The 24,275-nt window shown below is 42.4% G+C and overlaps 2 protein-coding genes across 2 annotated transcripts in view; both read right to left on the bottom strand.

Moving 5' to 3' along the window:
- b3gnt9 (UDP-GlcNAc:betaGal beta-1,3-N-acetylglucosaminyltransferase 9) overlaps nt 1-24,275 on the bottom strand; it is a 615,230-nt gene that overhangs the window by 357,231 nt on the left and 233,724 nt on the right. The gene's annotated exons all lie outside the window — the stretch shown is intronic.
- On the bottom strand, nt 2,622-4,012 carry LOC121647520 (muscarinic acetylcholine receptor M4-like). The gene is made up of 2 exons (XM_041997041.1): nt 3,152-4,012; nt 2,622-3,036 (listed from the first exon to the last, which is right to left on the bottom strand). The coding sequence occupies exons 1-2, from the start codon at nt 4,010-4,012 to the stop codon at nt 2,623-2,625; spliced, it is 1,275 nt and encodes a 424-aa protein (XP_041852975.1). The 3' UTR covers nt 2,622.

The raw sequence follows: 24,275 nt of genomic DNA, 5'->3' as shown, positions 1-24,275 counted from the left end.
CACGACTCTATAACAGAGCTCACAAGATCCATAACAGGCTTCCAGGCTGGACTCACCATTGCTCTGCACTATCGTTGTCTAATGCTTTGACATTTCAGAACTATATAATTAGCCATGGGATTAAATTGTATTATCAAATCTTGAATGGACACATCTCAACAGCACTTACTGCGTTGGTACCAAAACTCAGCTCAAGGTCCGAACGCTCGACTAGATCGGTTACAAATGGACTTTTGCCTTTACCGGCCTTTAGGAACTGCTATGGTCAGAGAGCTTTCTTTTATGTGCTCACTAAAGCCTGGAACGAGATCCCACTGCACATCAGGACGATAACATCACAAAGACTATTTAAAAGAATATTTGCTCGCCATCTAATGGACAGGTACCGCTGCGACCACTGAGGTGGCTCCATAGCCTCCCCTAAAGCTGCTTCTCTTGGTTTGTGTTTGTATGATTGTACTGTCTTGTCTTGGAATTTGTGATGTGTGTTTGGTTTGTATGTTCTGCAGAGCAGGAACCTGCTGAAAAACAGTTTTTAAACTGAGTCAGGCCCGATTGTTTTAATCTTTTCCTGTTTAATAAATAAAAATGAAAATGAAAATGAAATCACAATTCCATGCATCAGGTAGATTATTCAAATTAGCTGATGTCATTGGGGGACTTTTAGGACAGCCAATAGCTACTTACCTTACTTTTCCTGGTGGAGTTGGTATCACTGCGTCAAGTTCCACCTTCAGTCTCAACAGAAGACATGGTGACATTGGTGGAGATGTTAAACTCAGAAAGAGACATGACAAGAGACAACGTGGTAGGCGGAGGTGGTCTGTGCAGCCATTAAATACACAGCTTCTTTTCTGTTCAATTCATTGTTTGCATGTCAGCCATACTGCTCAACACTGCCCCCCATGGTTTCTGGTGGTACTACTGCATTTGCTATGTCTGGCTATGTATCCACAAACTCTCTGAATGCAGAGGGTGGATAAAATGCTCCATCTGTACACATTTACATAGGTAACATAGGGCGTAAATGAAATTTCAGCCAAGCACTCCCAGTGACAACATGTAGCCACTAGATGGCGCTCCGTGAAACAGAAAGTTAAGTTACTTAGAACAGACAAAACAAAACAAATTCTCTGTTGTGGTTCATATTTAGAATTTTGGTCTCATTATGCTCTACATTAAGGCTACGTCTTTGGAACTATGTCCGCACGGAGACAAAATGATTATTAAAAATGTTTATGGAAAAACAGAATAAATGAACTCTGCACTGCCCTTTGGTGGATGTGTTGGCTAACAACTATAGCAACGTAAAAGGATGTATGAAAGTATGTCCACACAAAACCACTGAAAACACTGTAGTACATCAGCCAGGCCTATGAGTGGTTCTGTAGCACTGCTACAGAAATACACAATAAACAGAGAAGAAAACATGGAGCACGTTCAGAACCTCATGTTAACAGGCTGTGCACATGTAGATTAAAAAAAGGTAGGGGGGGTCAATATTGTTATCAATTCAGGAAAGAAGCATTTGACGTAAATCTAAGCAAGTAAAAATAGCGTTTACAGATGTATTCACTCTGGGACCCAGTTATAAAAATGATTGTTTTCAGGCTCTCAAGACGTTGGTTCCATGTAGGAAAAATATCCAGACCATGAAAAAGACTTTAGTAGATACACCTAAACTTCTGTCCATGTGGACATGGCTTTAATACGTCTACAGATGGATTCTTCTGTAATACATTTATTGCATCCGTTTATCAGGCCATTTTATGGTTGCATACCTAGATGTAACAAACAGAGCAGTACCATCAGGAACCACAGGGGCGTAGTTAAACACACATGCAATCAGCATAAGGAACAAAGAAGAAGCCTCGATGTACTCAGTGGCCACACAGATCGCCTCAGTCTACTATGCTTCTTCTTTTATGTCTCTTTATGAGAATGAACATCATCATGGAGCGTTTATCAATTAACGTACTTATCAATACTGTTCCTGTAAAACGGCATTAGTTGAGGACCAAATACTGTTGCAACTCAAAGCACGCATCAAGACAAGTACGCTGCAAAAACCCTGATGTGCACGTTATGGAGGATATATCTGGGGTGACTTATGTGGACTTGGGCCAGTCTACTATCTCAGAATGCAATGTGGCACAAACAGAAAGATGGCAGAGGAGAAGGCTCATTACTGCAAGTTCTATTTGGAAATATTACTTTTTTAATTTCAGGTAACATGGGCTTTAATCATTTAAATGGCCATTAAGTCCTCTACTGTCACCATGGTAACTCGGAGTGAACTCTGAACTCTGTGCTGCTCTCTAGTGGATGTATTTGGCTAACAATCATACTAATGTAAAGGATGTATGCAGAAATGAGGCAAAAGGCTGAATTATTTTACATACTGGCGTTCGTATGACCAAAGCACAGTGAATGCAGCAAGCAGCTGGTTGGTTCTTCACCTCTAACATCTTTAGTCCAAACCAAACTGAGCTGCTTTTTGTGCTCCGACCGAACAGCTGACCCAATGCTGATCTGAAACCAAACTCATTGTTATTTTTTCCAGCAGCAGATGATCGAAACTCTGCTGAGGTCTTGTGGAGCCCCTGATCACCTGTCGGAGTGTCAGAGCAGTTTCCTGCGGCAGCTCAGAAGGCCACGGAACGTTTTCCGGAAGGTGATGTTGCACAGTGCGTAGCAGGCGGGGTTGATGGCGCTGTTGACGTAGCACAGCCAGTAACCCATGGTCCACAATATCTGGGGGATACAGAAATGGCAGAAGGCGGCGATGACGGCCATGACGTTGTATGGTGTCCAAGTCAGAATGAAGGCCAGCAAGATGGCCAGGATGGTCTTGGTGACTCTCCTCTCTCTTGCCATGACTCGCCTCCGCCTCCTCTCCTGGGACCTGAAGCTAGAGCAGGTGGAGAACGCCACCGGGGCTGACCGGAAGAGGTCAGTGTTGGATGAGGAGTCATTCTCCATCTTGTTGGAGTCTTCATCTCCGGCGTGGTAGGTAGCAGAGCGAGAAAGACGCCGCTGAGGAGACAGGAGTCGGGTCAGTTTCTGATATCATAAACCTGAGCAGTGACAGGATGCGTAAAACTGAGCTTACCAGGTGTCTCCAGTCATTCGCCGACTCCAATGTGTCCACTGGACTTCTGGACGCTCTCTGGGTCCGTCTGGTCTTCATGGTGCTGGACTCAGACTGGTTCAGAGACAAGTCTGACCCCGGGTCACTGGCCACCGAGCTGCGCCGGCTCAGGCGGAAGGATGGACTTGATGTCCTGGGCACTCTCTGCTCAGCTTGGAGCGTGCTCAGTCGGCTGTGGCTGGCGGCTGACAGGCGGGTGTACAACCCGATCATGATGACTGCCGGCAGGTAGAAGGAGGGGAGCGTCGTCCCGAGCGTGACAGCCGGGCTGGCCAGGAGCTGGATGTAACATTGGTCCTTGGGGACGACGCGGTGCCCCCCAACAGTCTGCCAGCACAGGATGGCGGGGGCCCAAAGAATGAAAGACATCAGCCAGCCGGCACCGATCATCAGGCTCGCCGTCCTGCCAGTCCGCCATGCCGTGTAGCTGAGCAGCCGTGTCATGCAGAAGTACCGATCCAAACTAATGAGCAGCAGGTTCATGACAGAAGCGCTGCTCACTACATAGTCTAGTACGAGCCACATGTCGCAGAGCGCAGCACCCAGGGGCCAGTAGCCCTGCAGCCAGTACAGTGTGTACAGGTTCATGGACAGCAGGCCAATGATCAGGTCAGCCGCTGCCAGGCTCAACAGGAAGTAGTTGTTGACTGTCCGCAGGTGGCGATTCACCTTGATGGACAGGATGACCAGCGTGTTGCCCAGGATGGTGACCACACTGAGGGAGCCAGTTACCATGACGATGAGGATCAGCTGAGCTGTGCTGTATGGATACACGACTCTGACTGGAGGCTGGTAGGATGCGTTTGTCCAGGGAAGGAACCAAGAAGAGGCGTTGAGGCTAAAATCAGGAGTCTGTTCCATGATTTCTACAAACACAAACACACACACACACACATTCCAGCATTAGCAGCAAAGTAGGGACTGAGTAAATTCATCTGTAGAATGGAGCCACCATTTTTACAAGAACATCTATGCTTCATTTCAACATGACGTACACATACAGTATGCACATCTAAAAGAATGTCTAGATGTTAGTGACTCAGATCATACCTGGGATTAAATTTATTTAATTCATTTAGTGATTACTTATACCGATTAGTCCAAGTCAGGGTCTTGGGGAAGCTGGAGTCTATCTCAGGAATTAGCGGGTGAGAGGCAGGTAGACTTGGACAGGTTGCCAGTCCATCGCAGGGCAATACCGAGAGACAAACAACCACTCACACTCACTCCAGTCTCCACAGGTGTGCCCCAAGGTTCTGTCCTGGGGCCTCTTCTATTCATCACCTATCTCCTCCCCTCTCCTCCCCCTTGGTCTCATCTTCTGTAAATTCAATATCTGTTTCCACTGTTAACGCGGATGACACCCAGCTCTACCTGTCCTGTAAACCAAATTCCACGCTCCCACCTACCTCCCTCTCTGCCTGTCTCCTGGAAATAAAATCCTGGTTCACCACCAACTTCCTAAAACTGAACAGTAATAAAACTGAAATTCTCCTCATTGGCACCAAATCCACCCTTTCCAAAGTTAATAGTTTCTCCCTCACTATCAACAGCGCCTCAGTTTCCTCCTCCCCTCAGGTCAAGAGTCTGGGTGTCATCCTCGACAGCACCTTATCATTCACCTCACACATCAATAACATCACCCGCTCAGCCTATTTCCATCTGCTCAATATCAACCATCTTCGCCCCTCCCTCACCCCCCACACCACCTCTATCCTGGTGCACAGCCTTGTCACCTCCCGCCTGGATTACTGCAACTCTCTCCTCTTTGGCCTCCCACAAAAATCCCTTCAGAAACTCCAAATGGTTCAGAACTCTGCTGCCCGTATCATCACCCGAACTCCTTCCTTTCATCACATCACTCCCATCCTGCAAGAACTCCACTGGCTTCCCATCAAGTACAGGATAGAATACAAGATCCTCCTCCATACATACAAATCCATACATAAACTCTCACCCCCTTACCTCTCAGATCTTCTCCACATAGTCACCCCTTCCAGATGTCTTCGCTCCTCCTCTTCTATCCATCTCTCTGTCCCTCCTGCCCGTCTCAGCACCATGGGGAGCAGAGCTTTCAGTTGCTCTGCTCCCCAGCTCTGGAACGCACTTCCTCCTGACCTCCGCAATACCGACTCTCTCCTCACCTTCATCTCCAAACTCAAAACTCATCTTTTCAGAACAGCATACTCTCTGTAACATTATTTTCAATCACATCCTCGCCACTCTGCCCTTTATGTTTAGGTTTTTAGATTGTGTTGTATATGTGTGCCTTTCCTGTACTTTTAATGTTTTATTATTTGTTTGTACAGCGTCCTTGGGTGCCCTGAAAGGCGCTTTAAATAAAATGTATTATTATTATTACTCCTAGGAAGAATTTAGGGTGACCAATGTTGCAAATATTTTATAAGCATTTTGATTCATTTACTCATTTATTATTCATTTACTCATTTAAGCATTCTTATTCATTTATTCATTTACATTTTATCCTTAGATTTTAGTAACATGCATTAGGTTTTTGCTTTTAATTAATAGAACTACAGCTTAATTGTTATCATTGCTTTGCAGGTTACAGATAGTCCATTCACATAAACTCATATAAGGTTACTGAGTTCAGTACTGAGAAAACAGCTGAGAATTAGCGGCCTTGACAATGTTCTGGATGGCCACTAGGGAGTAAATCGTAAATATTTTTGTATCTCTTTGCTTATCTATTCACTCCTAGCAGAACGGAATTTCCCAGTAACTCAGAAATCATTAAAAGAATAGCCTTTGTGTGAATATTGTGAGAAAAAAGTACAAGGGAGTCAGTAGAAAGGCAGAAAAAGATAGTGAAGCAGAGCATAGTGTCTTTTTCCTTTCAGCTCTGGCGCACCTCAGAAGGAGGACCTGGAGGAATCAAATTCCCGGAAGAAGGAGGGATCACCTTGCAAAATACACATTCACATGAATGCTCACCACATGCACGCACATAGCCACAATGCTTTGTATCACTATAAATGAGGAGGGTAACTTAGGTAGGCGGGTCTTTTGGCTGAACCGAAGGTTCCCGACACTTCTGTGTTTTAGTGGACCAGATGCTAAGGCTAACAGGCCTCCTTCTCGAGAAGATATGTATTGTTTTCTTATTACTGGCTTAACAAAGAATTGTCAATTCTACTCAAACTCTGGTGTTTTTGCCTTCTTTTAAAAATGTGGATTTTTGAACACTCTTCCTTCTAATGACTGATTTACAGGTGGTGAACAAATCTTTTAAAGCCAACAAAGAAATATTTTAAAACTTCAATTGGTGACCCACGACGTGATCCACTAAGAACGGCAACGGAGAGTATCCAGAGCAGGATTCGGGTTGTCTGAGTCTGGGCGCCCACCACAACAAAGGTAAGCAGTAACCTATTGTACTTATATGTACTGAATACTGCAGATTGATTTTAACCAAATTTATCAGACATCCTGAACCCTCACTCTGGTGAGTAAAAAGCCAGTCTGTAGGAAAGCAATTCATTATATGGTAAAAAGTTAAAGGGTATTTCAGTCCCTTTAAGGATAGGGGTGCCAGTCCCCTACAAGTAAACAGGGTTTCAGTCCCTGTAAAAGTGAGGTGCCAGTCCTCACCGCAGGAGGTTAGAGTCCTCCTGTTAGTAAAAAGGGTATTTCAGTCCCTTTAAGGATAGGGGTGCCAGTCCCCTACAAGTAAACAGGGTTTCAGTCCCTGTAAAAGTGAGGTGCCAGTCCTCACCGCAGGAGGTTAGAGTCCTCCTGTTAGTAAAAAGGGTATTTCAGTCCCTTTAAGGATAGGGGTGCCAGTCCCCTACAAGTAAACAGGGTTTCAGTCCCTGTAAAAGTGAGGTGCCAGTCCTCACTGCAGGAGGTTTCAGTCCTCCTGTGAGTAAAAAGGGTTCCAGTCCCTTTCTAGTTTTGGGGTACCCCGTTGTATGTTTTATGTTTGTCTAATGTCTTATGAATAATAATTTATGAATCCAAATATAAATATTAAGATAAATATATCATTACAACAATAATAGTGGGGAAGAAAATATATATATATATAAATAAATTGTGTGTAGAGCAAACTGTGGTGGCTTTGATACACAGAACATAGAGCAACTGAAGATAATAACCTAAAAGTGTGGGATTGCACTGTCCTATTCTAGAACAGGACAGCAGCAGCTCAGAAGCTGTGGTGATTTTGCTTAAAGCATTGTGATATTTCTGCATTGTGAGTGTTTTCAGAAGCGTTTTGAGAAGCTGTGGTGATTTAGCATAAAGCATTGTAATATTTCTGCATTGTGAGTGTAAATCAGAGCTTCAGTTATTTTCCTATGGTATTTTGCATACTGTATTGTGACATCTTTGCATTGTGAGTGTTATTAGAGCTTTAGAGATTTTTCTGTGGTGATTTTTGCCTGCAGCGTTGTGGCATTTTTGCATTGTGAGTGTATTCAGAGCTTTAGTGATTTTGCTATGGTAATTTTGCATGTGTCATTGTGATATTTCTGCATTGTGGGAGAATTGTATTGTGGGGAGGCTTTTAAACACAGAGCTTTAAGTGTTTTGAAAAAAAAAAAAAAAAAAAAACTCTCTGCTGTCTTCATTTAATTCCGGACAGTAGAGGATTGAGACAGCAGACCTTTTACTGGATAAATTTTTCTGCTCTGTGAGGGAAAACTGTATTGATTGTTGACTTCTGTTGTGTGGAGAATTAAAACCGGGTTTTGCGAATATCACACCGGAAGCTGAGTGAACATTTTGACTGAAGCATCGCACTGGTGGAAACCTAGCGGTGTTAACATAAGCCAGTGGTCTGGTGAAGTAGGTTGATCTGTGATCTCGCAGGTGCTGTGAAGGTAGCAAACCCGGGGACACGATCCATTCACATACATCAGAGTCCATATTTTATAACATGTCTATTTCAGCAGAGCAAGTCCCTCCTGCGGAGGGCAAAAAGATAACTTTTTAACTCGTGTAAAAAATCAAGCCCAGTCAAGCATTGCAGGCAAAGAAAAAGAGTTTGATTCTTTTTGGTCAGATTGTGTGACTAGAATGCAGATAAGCCAGGTGAATGTGAAAAACCCTGATCCTCGGAAAGTTTTGACATGGTTAAAATGTGCAGGATCTGAGGCAGAAGGAGCTGAGGAGGTTGTTAAGAAAGACATGGAAAATGCGAGTAGGATTAATAAGGGTAAGAAGAAGAAAAAAAATTTGAAGAAGCCGAGAATTGGAGAGCTTTTATTCATCATATCTATATTACTGCAACAGCATTGTATGCACTTCAGCGACACCAGCGTAGCAGACACGGGGAGTCGAGCTTCTCTCCCTCCTGTCCTGGTCCACCTCCTTAACAGACCTCTCCAAGCCCTGCTCTTCAGGCGCCCATCATTAATGTAAAAGGAGGATTTTTGGATTGTGAGGAGGCTCGGGCAGACTCTTTGACTTCTCATACAACCCTGTATCCATCACTTCTCCATTCTACATCAATGGAGCAGGATAAGAGGGACAGTTCTAGCAGAAGGAATGTTACTAGTCAGCTTATAGACCACCCTCAGGAGACTGAGCACACATCTTGCTCCCAAACTGGACCACTTTCTGGTTCAGACGGAACATTTTCTATGACAGTGGCAGGAGTTTTGAGTGCCACTCCAGTAAAAGCCAGCACAAACCCCTTTCTGCAGCAGATGGAGGACATTTCTAGGCAGAACCATCAACAGGTCACTCATGACTCCACTTCTTTGTGGCATTCTTCTCGGGACCCCGCTCCCTCTGCCAGCATGGCCACTTCTGACTTGATTACTTTTAAAAGCACAGAAAACATTTCTTCAGTGGAACCGCAGAGCTCTCTCTCACCGAGCCACAATTGGGCCCACCATACTTTCAGAACATGCCACAGCGACTTGGAGGAAATTTTCCTCTGATGCAACACCCAGCTGGAGGCTCAGTTTACAAGCCTTATTCTTTGACAGATATGCATTCTCTTACTTCTAAGTTACCTGCTCTCACTTCTGGGGGACTGATGTGGTGGAACAAAATGATTTCTCTTACTGCAGGGACTCAATTGGCTCAGGGAGATGTGCGAGGGATGGTTGCCTCTTGTACATCCACTCTGACTCTCAGGGAACTTGATTACTTGGCAGGAACTTTTACTCATCCTAATGACACCCCTTTGGGACCTTATGATACTGCATGGTCAGCTGCACTTGACAGAACATTTCCCCCTCCTGTGGGTGATGTAGCTAAAATGACTTTCCAGAGAAATGACAAAGAGACACCAGAGGACTATGTACTGAGATGCATTACTACATACACTGACAGGGTGGGGCATCACCCCAGCCGTAGTGAGGTCCACTGTTCATGGTTTAAGCAGGCGTTTGAGCCTGGGCTCCCTATTGAGGGTGAGGACAAATTAGGGGACCAGCCTGACCTTTTCCCTTCAGAAGCTTTTGAGCGCTATTACATGTTTGCTAAGCATCATCTTAATCAGTGTGACAAAAAGCAGAAGGACCAGCAACCTCAGAAAGAAGACATAGAAGTCACTGTGCTTAAACTACAGCTTGCTAAACTTAGAGAGGAAGTTAATAAGGACAAAAAGACCAAAGAAGCTAAAAAACAGATGGTAGCCACGCCCCCTACCCCTCTACTTCAGGCCCCGGTGACTGTAGCTCCACAGGCCCCTCCCCCAGCTATGCATCAGTCCTATTATCCAACCTACTCTGGCCCTCCCAGAGGGCGGGGTAGCTTTCAGGGATGGTCCAATGGGGGCTGTACTAGGCGGGGTGGGCGGAGAAGGGGTGGATCTGGGCGTCAGGGTTGTTACAGTTGTGGACAGACTGAATACTGGCAGAGGGAGTGTCCCTTCCTTCAGCCACTCCCACATCAGGCACCCTATGCTTCTGCAGCACCGCCTCCTGGAACAGGGACGGGGGAAGACCGCGAATAGGGGTGCCCACAAGGAACCTATCCAGTCATGGGGGAGGAGGCAGAGCCCATGATGACCGACAGAGTGGGTGGAAAGTTTGTGACTTGCTTGGTAGATTCAGGGGCAAAATGGTCCACTTTAACCTCTGTTTCACCTGAACTTCGGTCCACTGATACTTTGGCACTCACTGGCTTCTCTGGGACAGTTCAATATCTGCCACCAACTGCTCCTCTCCCCACCGAGGCAGCTGGATATCATTTTGAACATCGCTATGTTTCCTCTCCACACTGCCCAGTCCCACTGATGGGCAGAGACATCCTCACTGAGCTGAGAGCAGAAATTCTTTGTTCTCCAGATGGAGTGACTGTCAGATTCCCTAATGGAAATATAGTGGACTGCAACTCTGGTCTCATTCATTCTGCCTCACATGGACAATGGCTTCTTTCCACCCCTCCTGCTTCTGCACCCAGCATGCAAACTGAACATGCACGTATATATTGGCTTCTTTTGGATGACCTCACACCTTCACCACAGTCGCTGCTCACCCTGTATGCTCAATGGTCCCCCTGGATCCATCACCATGCTCCCTACTGCCCCCCTCCTGACCCTTCTCACTGTACTATGTTATATGATCGCTGGGACACCAGCACTGATTATTATCACAGATGGACAGATGAGGCTGTGGGGACCTGGGACCTGTCTGGCTCTGGCATTGTTTTGGGCCCCCAAGGTGTGGCTGCTTTAATTGATTTAACCCCTGAACAGTTATCCTTTTATGAAATGTCTCCTTCTGCAGCACCTCATGTCACTCTGGCAGTCAGTCCTGCTCATCCTGCTAAAGATTTAGGCCCTATGTGTAAGCAGGCCTCAGATGCTTCTGACTGGGTAAACACTCAGCTGCCCCAGGTTTTGTTTTCTCCTCCCACTTCACTGTACAAAATCTGTTCCCTCACTCAGGACAAAGCTACACCTGAAACTCTTCTTTTGGACAGACAGCATGGCCGTGAAAAAAACTGACCATCCACATAAAGATTTTCTTTGCTCCACTCTGCCCTCTTCCCTGTGGGCTGATGGGCCTGGTGATGTGGGGACCCCTATGAAAGTGTCTCCTGTCACCTTCGACTATGAGTCCCCCAGACCTGTCTTTCGAGCTCAATATCCCATTTCTAAAAAAGCTATGGCTGGATTGAGACCTGTCATTGCTGATCTCAAAGCTAAACAGGTTATTTATCCTACCTCTTCTCCCTGGAACACTCCTATTCTTCCTGTCCCCAAACCAGGCATCTTTTCGCCCTGGCCTGTATGCCACACCTCTTTCTGATCCTGATCTCTCACTCTTTACAGATGGTTGTTGTTTCAGGGGCGTACAGGGGGAGTTAAGGGCTGGATTTGCAGTGGTCCAAGATGTAAATACACAGGGAAAAGAAGGACAGTTTGAAACTGTCCTAGCTGAAATCATTACAGATAAACACAAGTCAGCACAAAAAGCTGAACTAAAAGCTATCATTGCAGCCTTAAAATATGCAAAACATAGAAGAGTGAATATTTTTTCAGATTCTGCTTACATTGTAAATGCTGTACATATGGAACTTCCACAGTGGGAAAAAGGTGGATATCTGACATCCACTCACAAACCAATTAAACATGCCAAACTCATGAAGGACTTGGCACAGGCTCTCTTAGAACCCACAGAAGTAGCAGTTGTTAAAGTCAGAGCACACACGAAAAGCCAGGACAGGCAAGCCAGAGGAAACGCAGCGGCAGATAAAGCAGCAAAAAACGTCACTGGCTATCGACCACAGCTATTTCAGATGCTACTCTCAGAACAGGAGGGACTGAAGGAAATAGAAACACAGGAATTGAGAGCATTACCAGAGATTATAAAAACTACTGTTTACTATTCATTTGATATTTAAATTTTTTCCTTTCTTAGACCTTTTTGGGAGCTAATGAAATTTAATATTTTTTATATTCTAAAATTATATTGTATTTTTATTATAAAGCAGCACTGTTTAAGCTTATAGGGCAAGTTTTTTTTTTTATTTTTTATTCATTTTAGTTATCTTTAGAAAAATAAATAAATAAATAATTATAAAGTACCCCCTTTCCGAGATGGTTCGCTGAACCACACAAAGCTATAAATGACAGGTCTTATTAGCTAAGAGGACAGGTCTTATTTCCATACATTCCTTAAATGACAGATAATGAACCTGGACACTGTTGTATTTACAGCAAAGGCATTAATTTAACACTCTGAACAGATGAGAAGTCATATTCTCACTGAAAACAATTAAGCAGATTTTAAAATCATATCAGACATACGTTTTATTTTAAGACAAAATTTGGAACTGAACCATGTTTGTTTTTTCTTTTTCTTTTTTCATAGCCGATTTTTAAGATGAAATTGATCTGTGGCTGCTGTTGTATTACACTAATCCATTCTCTCTGTGAACGTTCTATTCAGGCTGCGGTTGACAAAAAGTATTCTCCTCCACCACCTTATTCAGCTCAGTTTCCCCTTCTGGAGGTCCAGTCCCTGCTGGACTCTGATGACCCCCTGGATGGAGAAGTGTCAGGGGAGGACACAGAGGTTTGAGACCCCTTAACCATTTCTGCAGCTGACTTCCTACTTAAAGGTACAAACAGTACTGTGTTGGTTGATGAGGGTTTGAAGCTCCGGGAGACAACGGATCTCTCGTACAATTGCTATTTAAAGGTTAACCACACAGGAGGATGGTTTAGTGGACTGAAGGGTTCCTTCAGTCCAACAGGGGGAGTTGTTGCAAATATTTTATAAGCATTTTGATTCATTTACTCATTTATTATTCATTTACTCATTTAAGCATTCTTATTCATTTATTCATTTACATTTTATCCTTAGATTTTAGTAACATGCATTAGGTTTTTGCTTTTAATTAATAGAACTACAGCTTAATTGTTATCATTGCTTTGCAGGTTACAGATAGTCCATTCACATAAACTCATATAAGGTTACTGAGTTCAGTACTGAGAAAACAGCTGAGAATTAGCGGCCTTGACAATGTTCTGGATGGCCACTAGGGAGTAAATCGTAAATATTTTTGTATCTCTTTGCTTATCTATTCACTCCTAGCAGAACGGAATTTCCCAGTAACTCAGAAATCATTAAAAGAACAGCCTTTGTGTGAATATTGTGAGAAAAAAGTACAAGGGAGTCAGTAGAAAGGCAGAAAAAGATAGTGAAGCAGAGCATAGTGTCTTTTTCCTTTCAGCTCTGGCGCACCTCAGAAGGAGGACCTGGAGGAATCAAATTCCCGGAAGAAGGATGGACCACCTTGCAAAATACACATTCACATGAATGCTCACCACATGCACGCACATAGCCACAATGCTTTGTATCACTATAAATGAGGAGGGTAACTTAGGTAGGCGGGTCTTTTGGCTGAACCGAAGGTTCCCGACACTTCTGTGTTTTAGTGGACCAGATGCTAAGGCTAACAGGCCTCCTTCTCGAGAAGATATGTATTGTTTTCTTATTACTGGCTTAACAAAGAATTGTCAATTCTACTCAAACTCTGGTGTTTTTGCCTTCTTTTAAAAATGTGGATTTTTGAACACTCTTCCTTCTAATGACTGATTTACAGGTGGTGAACAAATCTTTTAAAGCCAACAAAGAAATATTTTAAAACTTCACCAATTAACCTAACATGCATGTCTTTGGACCGTTGGAGGAAGCCGGAGAACCTGAAGAGAACCCACGCATACAGGGACGGTTTTTGCTATGGGCAAGGTGGGCAACCGCTTAGGGCGCAATCTATTTGGGGGTGCACGAGCTCCCTCAAAAAAAAAAAAAAAAAAAAAAAAAAAAAATAGCCAGTTTTCTAGACAAATACAGCTCATTTCCACGTCAAGTTAATGGGCGCTGGGGCGTCCGTACTATCGTGTCAACTTGCTGCTGAGAGTCATGTATACAGGTTGTGTGTGTGTTAGAGGAAAAGCCAGGGGGGAGACGGGCAGGGGATCAACTCGCAACTGCAGAGGTTGTGAGCAGGTTGAGTCTCACAAAGCAAGGAGGGGCCTGATCACAGGCCACACACAACACAAACGGCTGCTTCCAAATTAATTGTATTTCATTCATAAAATTAACACATATGTATTATTAAATTTATTGGGTTACGTGAAAATGTTAAAAATCACGTGACGTCAATCTTGACTCTGGGTGTTTGACGGACGGAAAAGGTGATGATGTTAAGTCGAGTCAAGGGTATATCACGGAGAAAAGAAATCATCAGGTGCCCAGAAAGAGAAGGAAAAGAAGAGGAGGAGAAACACTCAAAAGATAAAGGTATGCAGGTCTCTATGAGTGACATTGTGCACGTAATGAAACAGCAGCCTATACACTATTTATCCTTAGACACAGAAGATGACTGTGTTTGGTTTTTAGCTTTACTTAAGCAACTACTAAGATCTGAGGCATGAAGTGATGCAGTTAATTTCACCAATAGGCTAGTTTGTGTTTGCAACACAACAAGTGCAAGTTCACATGGGTCTATTAGTCTGGGAAGTTGGTAAACAATAGTATGTCCTGACTGTGGAATTTTTAATGCTATACAGTACGTGGGTCTATGCTAACTTAAATATAAAAATATAACGTTCATGTCAATATACATTGACATGACATTTTGCAAGCTTTATGTGATATAGTTTTTTTTAATAATTTGTAGTGTGTTTTGCTTAGTTAATAGGATGTTAACAAATGATAATCATTTGTGCATTATTATGGTTTATTTTTATTGGGTAACTGATGCATGGTAAGTGTGATCTAACGTACATACTGTATCTTAATTGTAAATTCAGGGGCACTTCTGAAATGTTTTGGAGCAGCTCCCACTGGCCAAAATGAAGAGCCACCTCCCTCTGCAGCCACACAGGCCTTTGAGATGCTCCCGGAGTCTGATGAGGAGGAGCCATCTACCTCTGCAGCCACATCTTTGCAGGACTTGTCAGGTGTGTGTGTGTGCCAGGTGTAAACAAGGTGAAAGACCCAGGTTGAAAAATCTGCTACAGTCTGAGCACTGAATTCAAATTATGTTAGTTATTATTACTATTTTTTATTTATTTTATTTTATTCATTTGTATTTGTGTGATGAAGGGTATATAGATCTTATTGTTTTATCTATTCTTGTTAACTTTTGTATTTAATAATAAATAAATAATAATAATAATAATTTTCGGGCGGTCGGTGGGGGGTGGGTCGGGGTGTTGATGGGGTTGGTTAGTTGTGGTTGGTCGGGTGTGGATGGTGCCGATGGGTGGTTCGCCCAGGGTGCAAAACTAGCCAGGACCGCCTCTGCACGCATACACGGGGAGAACATGCAAACTCCACACAGAAAGGCCACTGTTTAGACGTGCTTTAAGGCAGCAGCGCTAACCACCACACCACCGTGCAGCCCACCTGGGATTAAATGTTTGGTGATTTTCTAGATTTATTGTGATCTGGAGGTTATAATGAATGTGGAAATATGTATTTAAAAAGAAGTTTAATGAAAAAATAAATAAATAAATGTAAATAATGATATAGGGCTACACAGTGGTGTGGTGGTTAGCACCGCAGGCTCACAGCAAGAAGGTCGTCGGTTTGAATCTCGGCTGGGGGAGGTCCGAACCTTGAGGGCGGTGGCCTTTCTGTGTGGAGTTTGCATGTTTTCCCCGTGTATGTGTGGGTTCTCTCCGGGTACTCCGGCTTCCTCCCACCGTCCAAAGAGATGCATGTTAGGTTAATTGATGACTCTAAATTCTCCCTGTGAGTGTGTGTGTGTGTGTGTGTGAATGGTTGTTTGTCCCCTATGTGTTGGCCCTGTGATGGACTGGTGACCTGTCCAGGGTGTACCCTGCCTCTCACCTGTTAATGCTGGGATAGGCTCCAGCTTACCCGCGACCCTTAATGGACCAAGCGGTTCAGAAAGTGAATGAATGATATATGAAAACATATACTCTACCGCTCGTAAGCTTGGGATCACTTTTCCATTGGATTTAATGGGAAAATAAAAGTTTTGAGTGATAGTGTATAAAAACTATCAAAAATGTTTTTATAAAAAGTGGGACTTTGATGATTAATTAATTACAAAAATATTTACACATTAAAAAAAATTAACACATTTAATTGCAGTTTTCATCCCAAACAACCTGGAACTTTTATTAGTGCACAATTTCCGATACACCGATTACAGTGTGCACACATCAGAGCTCAGCTCACCCAGGCTGTGTCCAAATGTGCACCCTACTCCCTACAAAGTGCCCAATATAGGGGTCATGCCATTTTGTAGGGGTGTCTGAATATCCAGAGAGAAAAAAGTAGGGCACTCAAAATTACCCAAAATGCATCTTGAAAAGTAGTGAGCATCGATGGTCACTATACTGGTCAATGCAAACCACAATGCATTGCGGGCAGAAGCTAAACATGCCACAACAAGGCGAAAAAAAAACCATTTTTTTATTGGATGTGCAACAAAGAATAAATGCAACAAAAGAAATGAAAATATAAATATTCACACACAACTTTGGATTGTATTTTGAATGACATATTGACGCGCGTTGTGCTTGCCGTGGTGACAGCTGGTAGTCACGTGGTTTGCGGCAAGGAAAAAATAGGGAGCTTCATGTCTGAATCGCCAAGAGAATGAGCGCACTATGTAGTGTGCTATATAGTGCAGCCCTAAGTAGTGAAGAAGGGGTTAGGGAGTAGGGTGGACATTAGGACACAGACCCAGTGTTGCCAACTTAGCAACTTTGTTGCTACATTTAACGAGTTTTCAGAAAGCGACTAGCATCAAATTGAAAGATTTTATTTTGCATTTATTTACATTTTGAATTAAAATGTAAATAAATGCATTTCCCCAGACATTACTAAAACTTGAGTTTACAATATTGTCTGTGTCTATTATTGGATTTAGTCATCCAGTAAAAGCCATTTAAATTAAACAATGTTGTTTTTTGGGGCAAATGTTGTTATGCATTAAAAATGCGATTAATAGAGATTAATTAGACACATTATTTTAATCGAGTCCCATCCTTAGTTTTTATACATGAACTCCATAGAAATACATTTATAAAAAATAAATAAATGTATTTTATACATTTATATATAATTTATATAAATAATACTTAATTTAAATATTAATTTATTAAACATATTTCACATATAAGTATTTATTAAAGGATTATATAAAATAAATAATAACCAGGAAAAACTCCCATTGAGATTAAAAACCTCCAAAAGGAAGTCCTGGTCCAAGATAGTCAGCAACAAAACCAGTTACACAAGTTACACTGTTAACATGCTCAAAAGACAAAAGAGAATTTAACAGCGATTTATGAAAAAAATTCATCTTGTGGAGTCAGCCTCAAGATTCTCCATTTGGATTTCAAACTGATCCCAGTTAACTCAGTTAGTTTCCAGTTCCAAGCAGAAGATGGCGAATGAACAGAAGCCTTTTTACCTGATGCAGACCGAGCATGTGGATCAGGGAGCAACAACTGATCATGTGATTGGAGAGTCACCTCTCATTAAATATAATGACTGAAACTGTTTCGGTACCAGGACCGGACTGGATCTGGTCTGAAACCAGGACTGGACCAAAGACGAGAGAATAAGCAGAAAAACTTTGAAGATGAAGATCTATTGCTCCAGACCACTTTAAAACGTCAGAGATGAAGACCTGAGGACTGGATCAGGACTCCGGACAAGTACCCTGGATCAGGATTCTGGACCAGAATGCTATAATCTAATGTGGGAATTTAAAGTGGCCTCATTAACCAGGATCAGCGGATATTTAATGTTAAAACTTTGTTTAAATTTGTAGAAATTTTGAATTTTTAAAAACTCAAATCAAATTATTCTTTTAGCTTTTTTCTCGTTACTTTGGTCTAAAACTGAATCTGCTGTTAATAATTCATTAAATTTCAGAGTTTTCATATTTAATATATCAGTTTACGTCTTTTAACTGAACTCAGAGATGCAACATTGCCCCAAATCTTCATCTTCTAATAACTCACATTACCGTAAACACAAACAAACCAAATAATCAATCAGTTAATTGATGGATTCGGTCCGGAAACTCAAGTTTCTGCCCATTGGTCTGGTTTTAGTTTTAGCTTGTGGTGCATTTAAGGTCTGCAGAGATATAAATGTTGGAAATGAGAAGACATCATGACGCTTACCTCTGATGTTGGAGCTGCTGCAGCTGCTCATCCTCCTTCAGACCATCATCATCACCAGCAGCAGCAGGTTATATGCAGCTGAGGAAGATGTCATTCATCCTCATCATCAGGGGACGCCCTGCCAGCTTCCTGACATCAGCCTCTACATCGAGCCCTGCCTGTTTCCACATCCATCATTAACCCCCGGAAAATCGTCTTGTCCCTCCCAGCTGGAACATTTGAACAAATCCAACAAAATGGGAAGGATGGAGAAAGGAAACATGCAGGTGGAGCAGGGACGTCAGGACATCAAAAAGGAATATTTCTACACTTACCAGCTTAGTTGTAAATGCTCACTTTTAACCCCAGACATCAGTATATTTTACTACCGTCCGAAGATATCATGGACACAAATGTCTACATCCAGGGAGCTGCTACAAAACTTTACACATTCATATACTGAAATTTCATATAAAAACTTCATCTCGCTTCAAACTACCGAACATTCAGAGAATTTTAAGGATTTTAAACTTTAAATTTTATGAAAAATGTTCACTGCTATTTTTGGACTAAAATGTTTCATCAAGTCACATCTTTAAACCTAAAAGCCATTAAAAAATAATGATGCATCCTGTGATGTTACGGTTTCTTTAAATAGATAAATTATAAAGTTTTTAATTTTAACTGTTCACCACTAAATCGACTTTGTTTCCGGCCTGAAGGTAAAATATTTATTCCTTCAGCCATCAGGAAGCTGAACCCCGACACTCGTCTTCTAATCAACTGATATTTTAGTCTTTTGTTTTCTACATTCAATTTGACAGATTTTAGTCTGAAAATGTTTTTGTCTGAACTGCTGAATCGGCCTTTGAGATGAATAAAGCTGTCTTGAATCATGTTTTCTCCTTTGTTTACTAACAAACAGCTGAGTTTTCAATGTTTAATAAACCTAGAGATGAATTTTATTTCAGTTTAAACTTAGCAAGCAGGAAAGCTTTTATTAATTTATTAACAGGCAGACCACCTTAACCTCACCTGTGACCAGGTAAGTCTGTCTACCCAGAGCCTGGGTAGTTCGGCTCACTGAGTCTTGGGAAAAATCTGTTTTAAAAGCTGAGAGGATCAATCCAATCCCCTTTATAACGATCCAATCATATATCTAGATTCAGGAGCTTGTTTTTTTCTGTTACCATCAAACCTCTTCAGCTTCCAACGGGTCTTCTAGATTTGATCAGAGGTGGAAACATGACTGCAGACACAACTGAGGATGGAACAGGGAAAAATAGACTTTTTCTCTTTTATTTGCACTTTATTGAAAAAAATCTGCTGCAGGAGACAGAATCCTCCAGAAAAGCATGAAGCAGCATGTGGACGTTATCTGGTCGAAGTGCCTTTAAACTCATCTCTAGCTCTTCTTCTGTGGTGGAAAGCTTCTTCTGGGGTGTAATTTTATACAGACGTGGCTAAAAAGTGGAGGAAAACTCTGCAATCAGAAGAATCCCTGCAGAAACATAGAAATACAGATTTCCTGTAAACCTGAACTCCACAGGCTGTAGCTCCGGCTTCGATTGGCCGATTTGTATGATTGAGTCATTTTAATCGTGTGATCCAGCAGAGTTACGCTGTCGACACCGCGTTCTTTAGACACCGTTGGACCATTTATTTCTCTTATAATAAACATTAGTCCTGTTAATGGATCTGTCCCATTTTAAACATGAAATTATTCATAACTCTCCCTAACAGCCCAGCTGAGATACGTCAGACTTGAACAATTATAGAACAAGTCATACAAAAGATGGTCTACACACAGTAGCAACATGGTGGAAAGGTTTCTGGTTTCAGAGCTCGCCATGGCAACAGTATCTGATCAGTTTCCAATAGCTTGCTGGTATCCTGAGACGGCGGTAAATAAAGTAGTTCATCTCCTATTTATAGGACAGGACTTGCTCAGTAAAGACTGTGGATTTCTCCTCCTCTACATTCACCAGTGGAGTTCCACAGGGATCTATTGTAGGCCCAATTCTGTTGTCGCTGGATTTGCTTCCCCAGCTTTTGAAAATAATAAAATGTGTATTCAATTTAAATGTATTTTCACGCTTTGCCGCGTGTCTGGAAGAAGTGAAAACTTTCCTGAGCAGCAAAGGGCTTACACTTCCTGAGTTGGAACAGCCAGAGTTGCTCGAAAAGCTACACTTCATGGTAGACATGACAGCGCACCTGAACATGCTGAACACAGCTCTTCAAGGGAAAGGACGCACAGCCCTGCACATGTTGGAGGAGGTTTTGGCATTCGAGAGCAAGCTAAGCCTGCTTGTCAGAGATTTACAGAAAAGTACAGTCTCACTTCTCCAGTTTGAGAGAGTTCAAAGAGTATTTACATTCTGCAACCACCGCAAACGTCGTTTGGGAAACGATTCTGTTCAGAGAGGGGAAAACTACATTATCCTTCCCTGGTACTCCCCTAGGCCTCGATCGATCCTAAATACACCTGCAGTGGCAGGTGTGAGTCAGCCTAATCTTGAGATGGAACTGGCCGACATAGCAAAGACATATGGGTGTCTAGTTCTAAATGACTGACAGAAGACCTTGAAGATGTTGCCCGTCAGAGGTCCGTTCTTGCTCAGAATCACAAATGGCGTAAAACCGAAAACCTCCCCAAACCGGACAAACCTGGGTTCGAAACATGGAATGATTTCCCCGATGTTCATGTGAACATGAAAAAGTCTGTTATTGGAGTCCTGTCGATCTTTGGATTCACATACAGGTGTTCTCAAACATTAACTTTATTAAAAGCAAATATCGCGCACAGAAATGTAATGTTTTCTCTGCCGTTGTTCATTGATTTAATAAATACAACACATTTTGTTTATATATAAAATAAAAGCAAAGGAATAAAATCGTTATATGCAGTGCTATTTAACTTTAAATGTCAAAAGGGATTTGTGGCTCCCAGTGTTTTCTTTACTGTGGGAAATGGGGCCAAATGGCTCTTTGAGTGGTAAAGGTTGCCGACCCCTGCCTTAGTTACTCGCTTCCACAACCCATGCCAGGAATTCTGGCTCATATTTGACAAAGAACTGAACAGTGGATCAGTGCTGTGGTTAAAAAAACAGAAGCCTGCTTTTTCTCGACTGAGAAAAGAGGTAAAAGTAAAAATCATTGTTTTCCGCCAGTGACCATCTTCCCCAATCACTTCAGACTAAAGATCTATATCTATAGTTTATCTGCATAAAGTACATGCAGGGGATGCTTTCACTGGTCTAAATGCCTAAAAAAATAGTAAAAATATTTATTTTGATCTTTAAATAAAACACCCACAAAATAACTTTTACATGAAAAATTCTTTTTTTTACATCAAAACATGATGTGATCAAACAGACATTTAGAGGGTTAAAATAATCTGAAAAACCACATCTGGTAGTGTTGATTAGAAAAAAAGTTTTTTTGAGCAATTTGAGCAAACCATAAAAAAGGTGGTATAAATAAATAAAAAAGAAACTGCAATGTCTTACAGCTGTTTTTAGGAGAGGACTTTTTTGTCCTCTAAGGCCCTGAACAGGTAGAACATGTGTCGTGTTGACCTTTAAGAAGAATTAAAGTTGGATTTTAAAAGTTCTTTAGTTTTCAGACCCATCTGTGTAACGAGCTCCCACTTTAGGTCGCAGTTTGGCTTTGGGAGGTAGACCCCTCTCTACCTTCAAGATTAGACTTAAAATGTTCTTTTCTGATAAGCCTTATAGGCGAATCTTTTGTGACGTCAGTGTTTACCTTTTGCCGCATTGCATCACGGTATTGGGTGGCAAGAAGCTGCATCTGTTAGCTGGATTTCTTTGCGTTTGGAGTTTGAGGGCGATCTACTACATGGTTCACTCGTGTTGTGTGATTGGCTGTACGGCTCGTTGGGGGCCCAACAAAAAGTTTTTCCGCATTCCCACCGAAAAAGACCCCGAAAAAAGAAGGAAATGGTTACGTGCTATGATACGTGCTTTGATACCTGCAAGCCTCACTGGTACACGCAGCTGTTGTGAGTCCTATCCTGACCGCTGTTTCTACTTTAAACATTAAAGCTGCTACATGACTGCATGTTTCTCCTAGACTGGATTTGAAAGAAAAAATTTGTAAGATGTTATTATCGTTTTTCACGATAGACCAAACGCCATTTAAATTATAGTTAACAGGACCAATAAAATTGAAAAACAGTCATTAGATTTAAAATGAAAAATTCAAAGGCACTGATAAATAAAGCCTTACCCGGCTTTGCAGTCGCAGTGACATGTGATTATTTCACCGTTTTCTTGGGCGATCACCCATGGAAGATGCGAATCACGCTGTGACTCTGCTTGGCCGGGTCTGACCTCCGCTTTGAGCACGACCACTGATTTTTGTTTCACCGAAAAGATTGGCCCAACCTTTCTTGAAACAAAATAGTTATAAGCTTCGAGGCTTTTAAAAGCTTTTAACCTCTCGTGGGTGAAGGGTCCAGGGCTTTCAACTAAATAAGAATAAATATCTCCCCAGCACATCTGTGGCCAAGATGCAGGTGAGTCAGACCAGTATTTTTCGTCATCCCAGACTTCATATGGGCTTTGTATTTGTTCGATTTTGTCTGCAACACAAATTTTTAGTTTCTCTCTAAACCTCCTCTGGTCTTCGGAGCTTAGCGTACTTATATAATTTGGATTTCGCCCGCTTACTTTCTTGTTTATGCTAGCAGGTTCCGCCATCTCAACAGGTCTTCTTGCCACCCAACCACACGCGCATGCGCAAAAAGATGTAAACAAAGATTCGCCTATAGTTGGGGTGGTCTAGCCATCCCTTAGTTATGCTGCCATAGGCTTAGACTGCTGAGGGACACCTCATGATGCACCGGGCTCTTTGTCTTCATCGCTCTCCTCCTCATCGTCCATGTAGAAATGTGGGTAAAAACTAGGGTCAGAACCCAGTTGGACAGAATTTGATACTCGTCTTCTGCCCCCTGGTGGATACAATAATACTAAAATTATTTTGACATTCATTCATTTTCTGTGCCATTTAAATCCCATCAGGGCTGTAATTTACACATCGCACTGATAAACGGTGACTTCTCTGTTTTTTCATGGGTCAGGCTTTAAAGGGTTAACTTGTTTGTCTCCTCTCTGCAGGTCTTCTTGGGTAAAAGTTATGGTTCCTGTTGGTCTCTCTCTCCTGTCCACCCCAACTGGTCCAGGCCCTCCCTGAGCAGGGTTCTGGTGTCGGCCCGTGCAGCTCAGGATGGAGGATTGAATCGACGATTTAGTTCAACCCGTCAGGAGGCAAGGATTGATTTCCTTAGCAAGGTCATGTATCAGCTTGTATGAACACTGGATGAGAATCGGCTCATATTGATTCACCTGTAAAGCCCTGAGATGATGATGTGAATTGACTTTATAGGTTTCTGAAGAGCAAAAGTGAAGCTTGTTGGGCGGTTCCCACTGTAGCCATCTTGGTAGCATCATGCGTGTCCTTAGTCCCTGAAAATCCAAAAATGGACAAAGAGGTCAAGCTAAGAGGGGGACTGTGAAGGTGGGGGTGGATGATTGACAACCATCAAACGCCGAGCTGCCTGTAGCCAAGAGCTAACCAAGCGAACCCCGAGCAACGGTATCTAACCAGCTAACGGTGGTACGTGGGCTAGAGCTAAGAGCACGCTGTTAGCCGGCTAAAAATCACACCTTCTTTCCGCGCATATTGGATACATGTCAATTAAAAGGACACGCCCCTAATTATGCCAAAATTCAAGATTAAGTAACATCTAAACGGATGAGTTAGAAAAAATTCACCCCCCTCACAGTTGTCATGAAGGTAAACTTGACCTATGAATCCTAAAATGGATTTTTGTACCAGGCTTTAAACATGTTTATTTCTGCTGTGAATTTGGCCTTTTTAACATGGGAGTCTATGGAAATTTGCTCTGTTTTGGAGACAGCCACTAGAGGATGAGGGGTGAACTGCAATTTTTTTGCACTTCTGCATAGGTTTCACATTTTACAGGCAGTGGTTGCTACTTGCTTTATACCA

The sequence above is a fragment of the Melanotaenia boesemani genome, chromosome 10 (genome assembly GCF_017639745.1).
Source record: "Melanotaenia boesemani isolate fMelBoe1 chromosome 10, fMelBoe1.pri, whole genome shotgun sequence".
Lineage (NCBI taxonomy): Eukaryota > Metazoa > Chordata > Actinopteri > Atheriniformes > Melanotaeniidae > Melanotaenia > Melanotaenia boesemani.
This window is presented reverse-complemented; position numbering and strand designations above follow the sequence as displayed.

Excerpts from the sequence above, each read along its gene's own strand:
- LOC121647520 (XM_041997041.1), bottom strand. The coding sequence starts at position 4,012 with ATGGAACAGACTCCTGATTTTAGCCTCAACGCCTCTTCTTGGTTCCTT. Across the intron at positions 3,037-3,151 it reads AGAGAGCGTCCAGAAGTCCA|CGGCGTCTTTCTCGCTCTGC; the intron begins GTGGACACATTG and ends CTGTCTCCTCAG.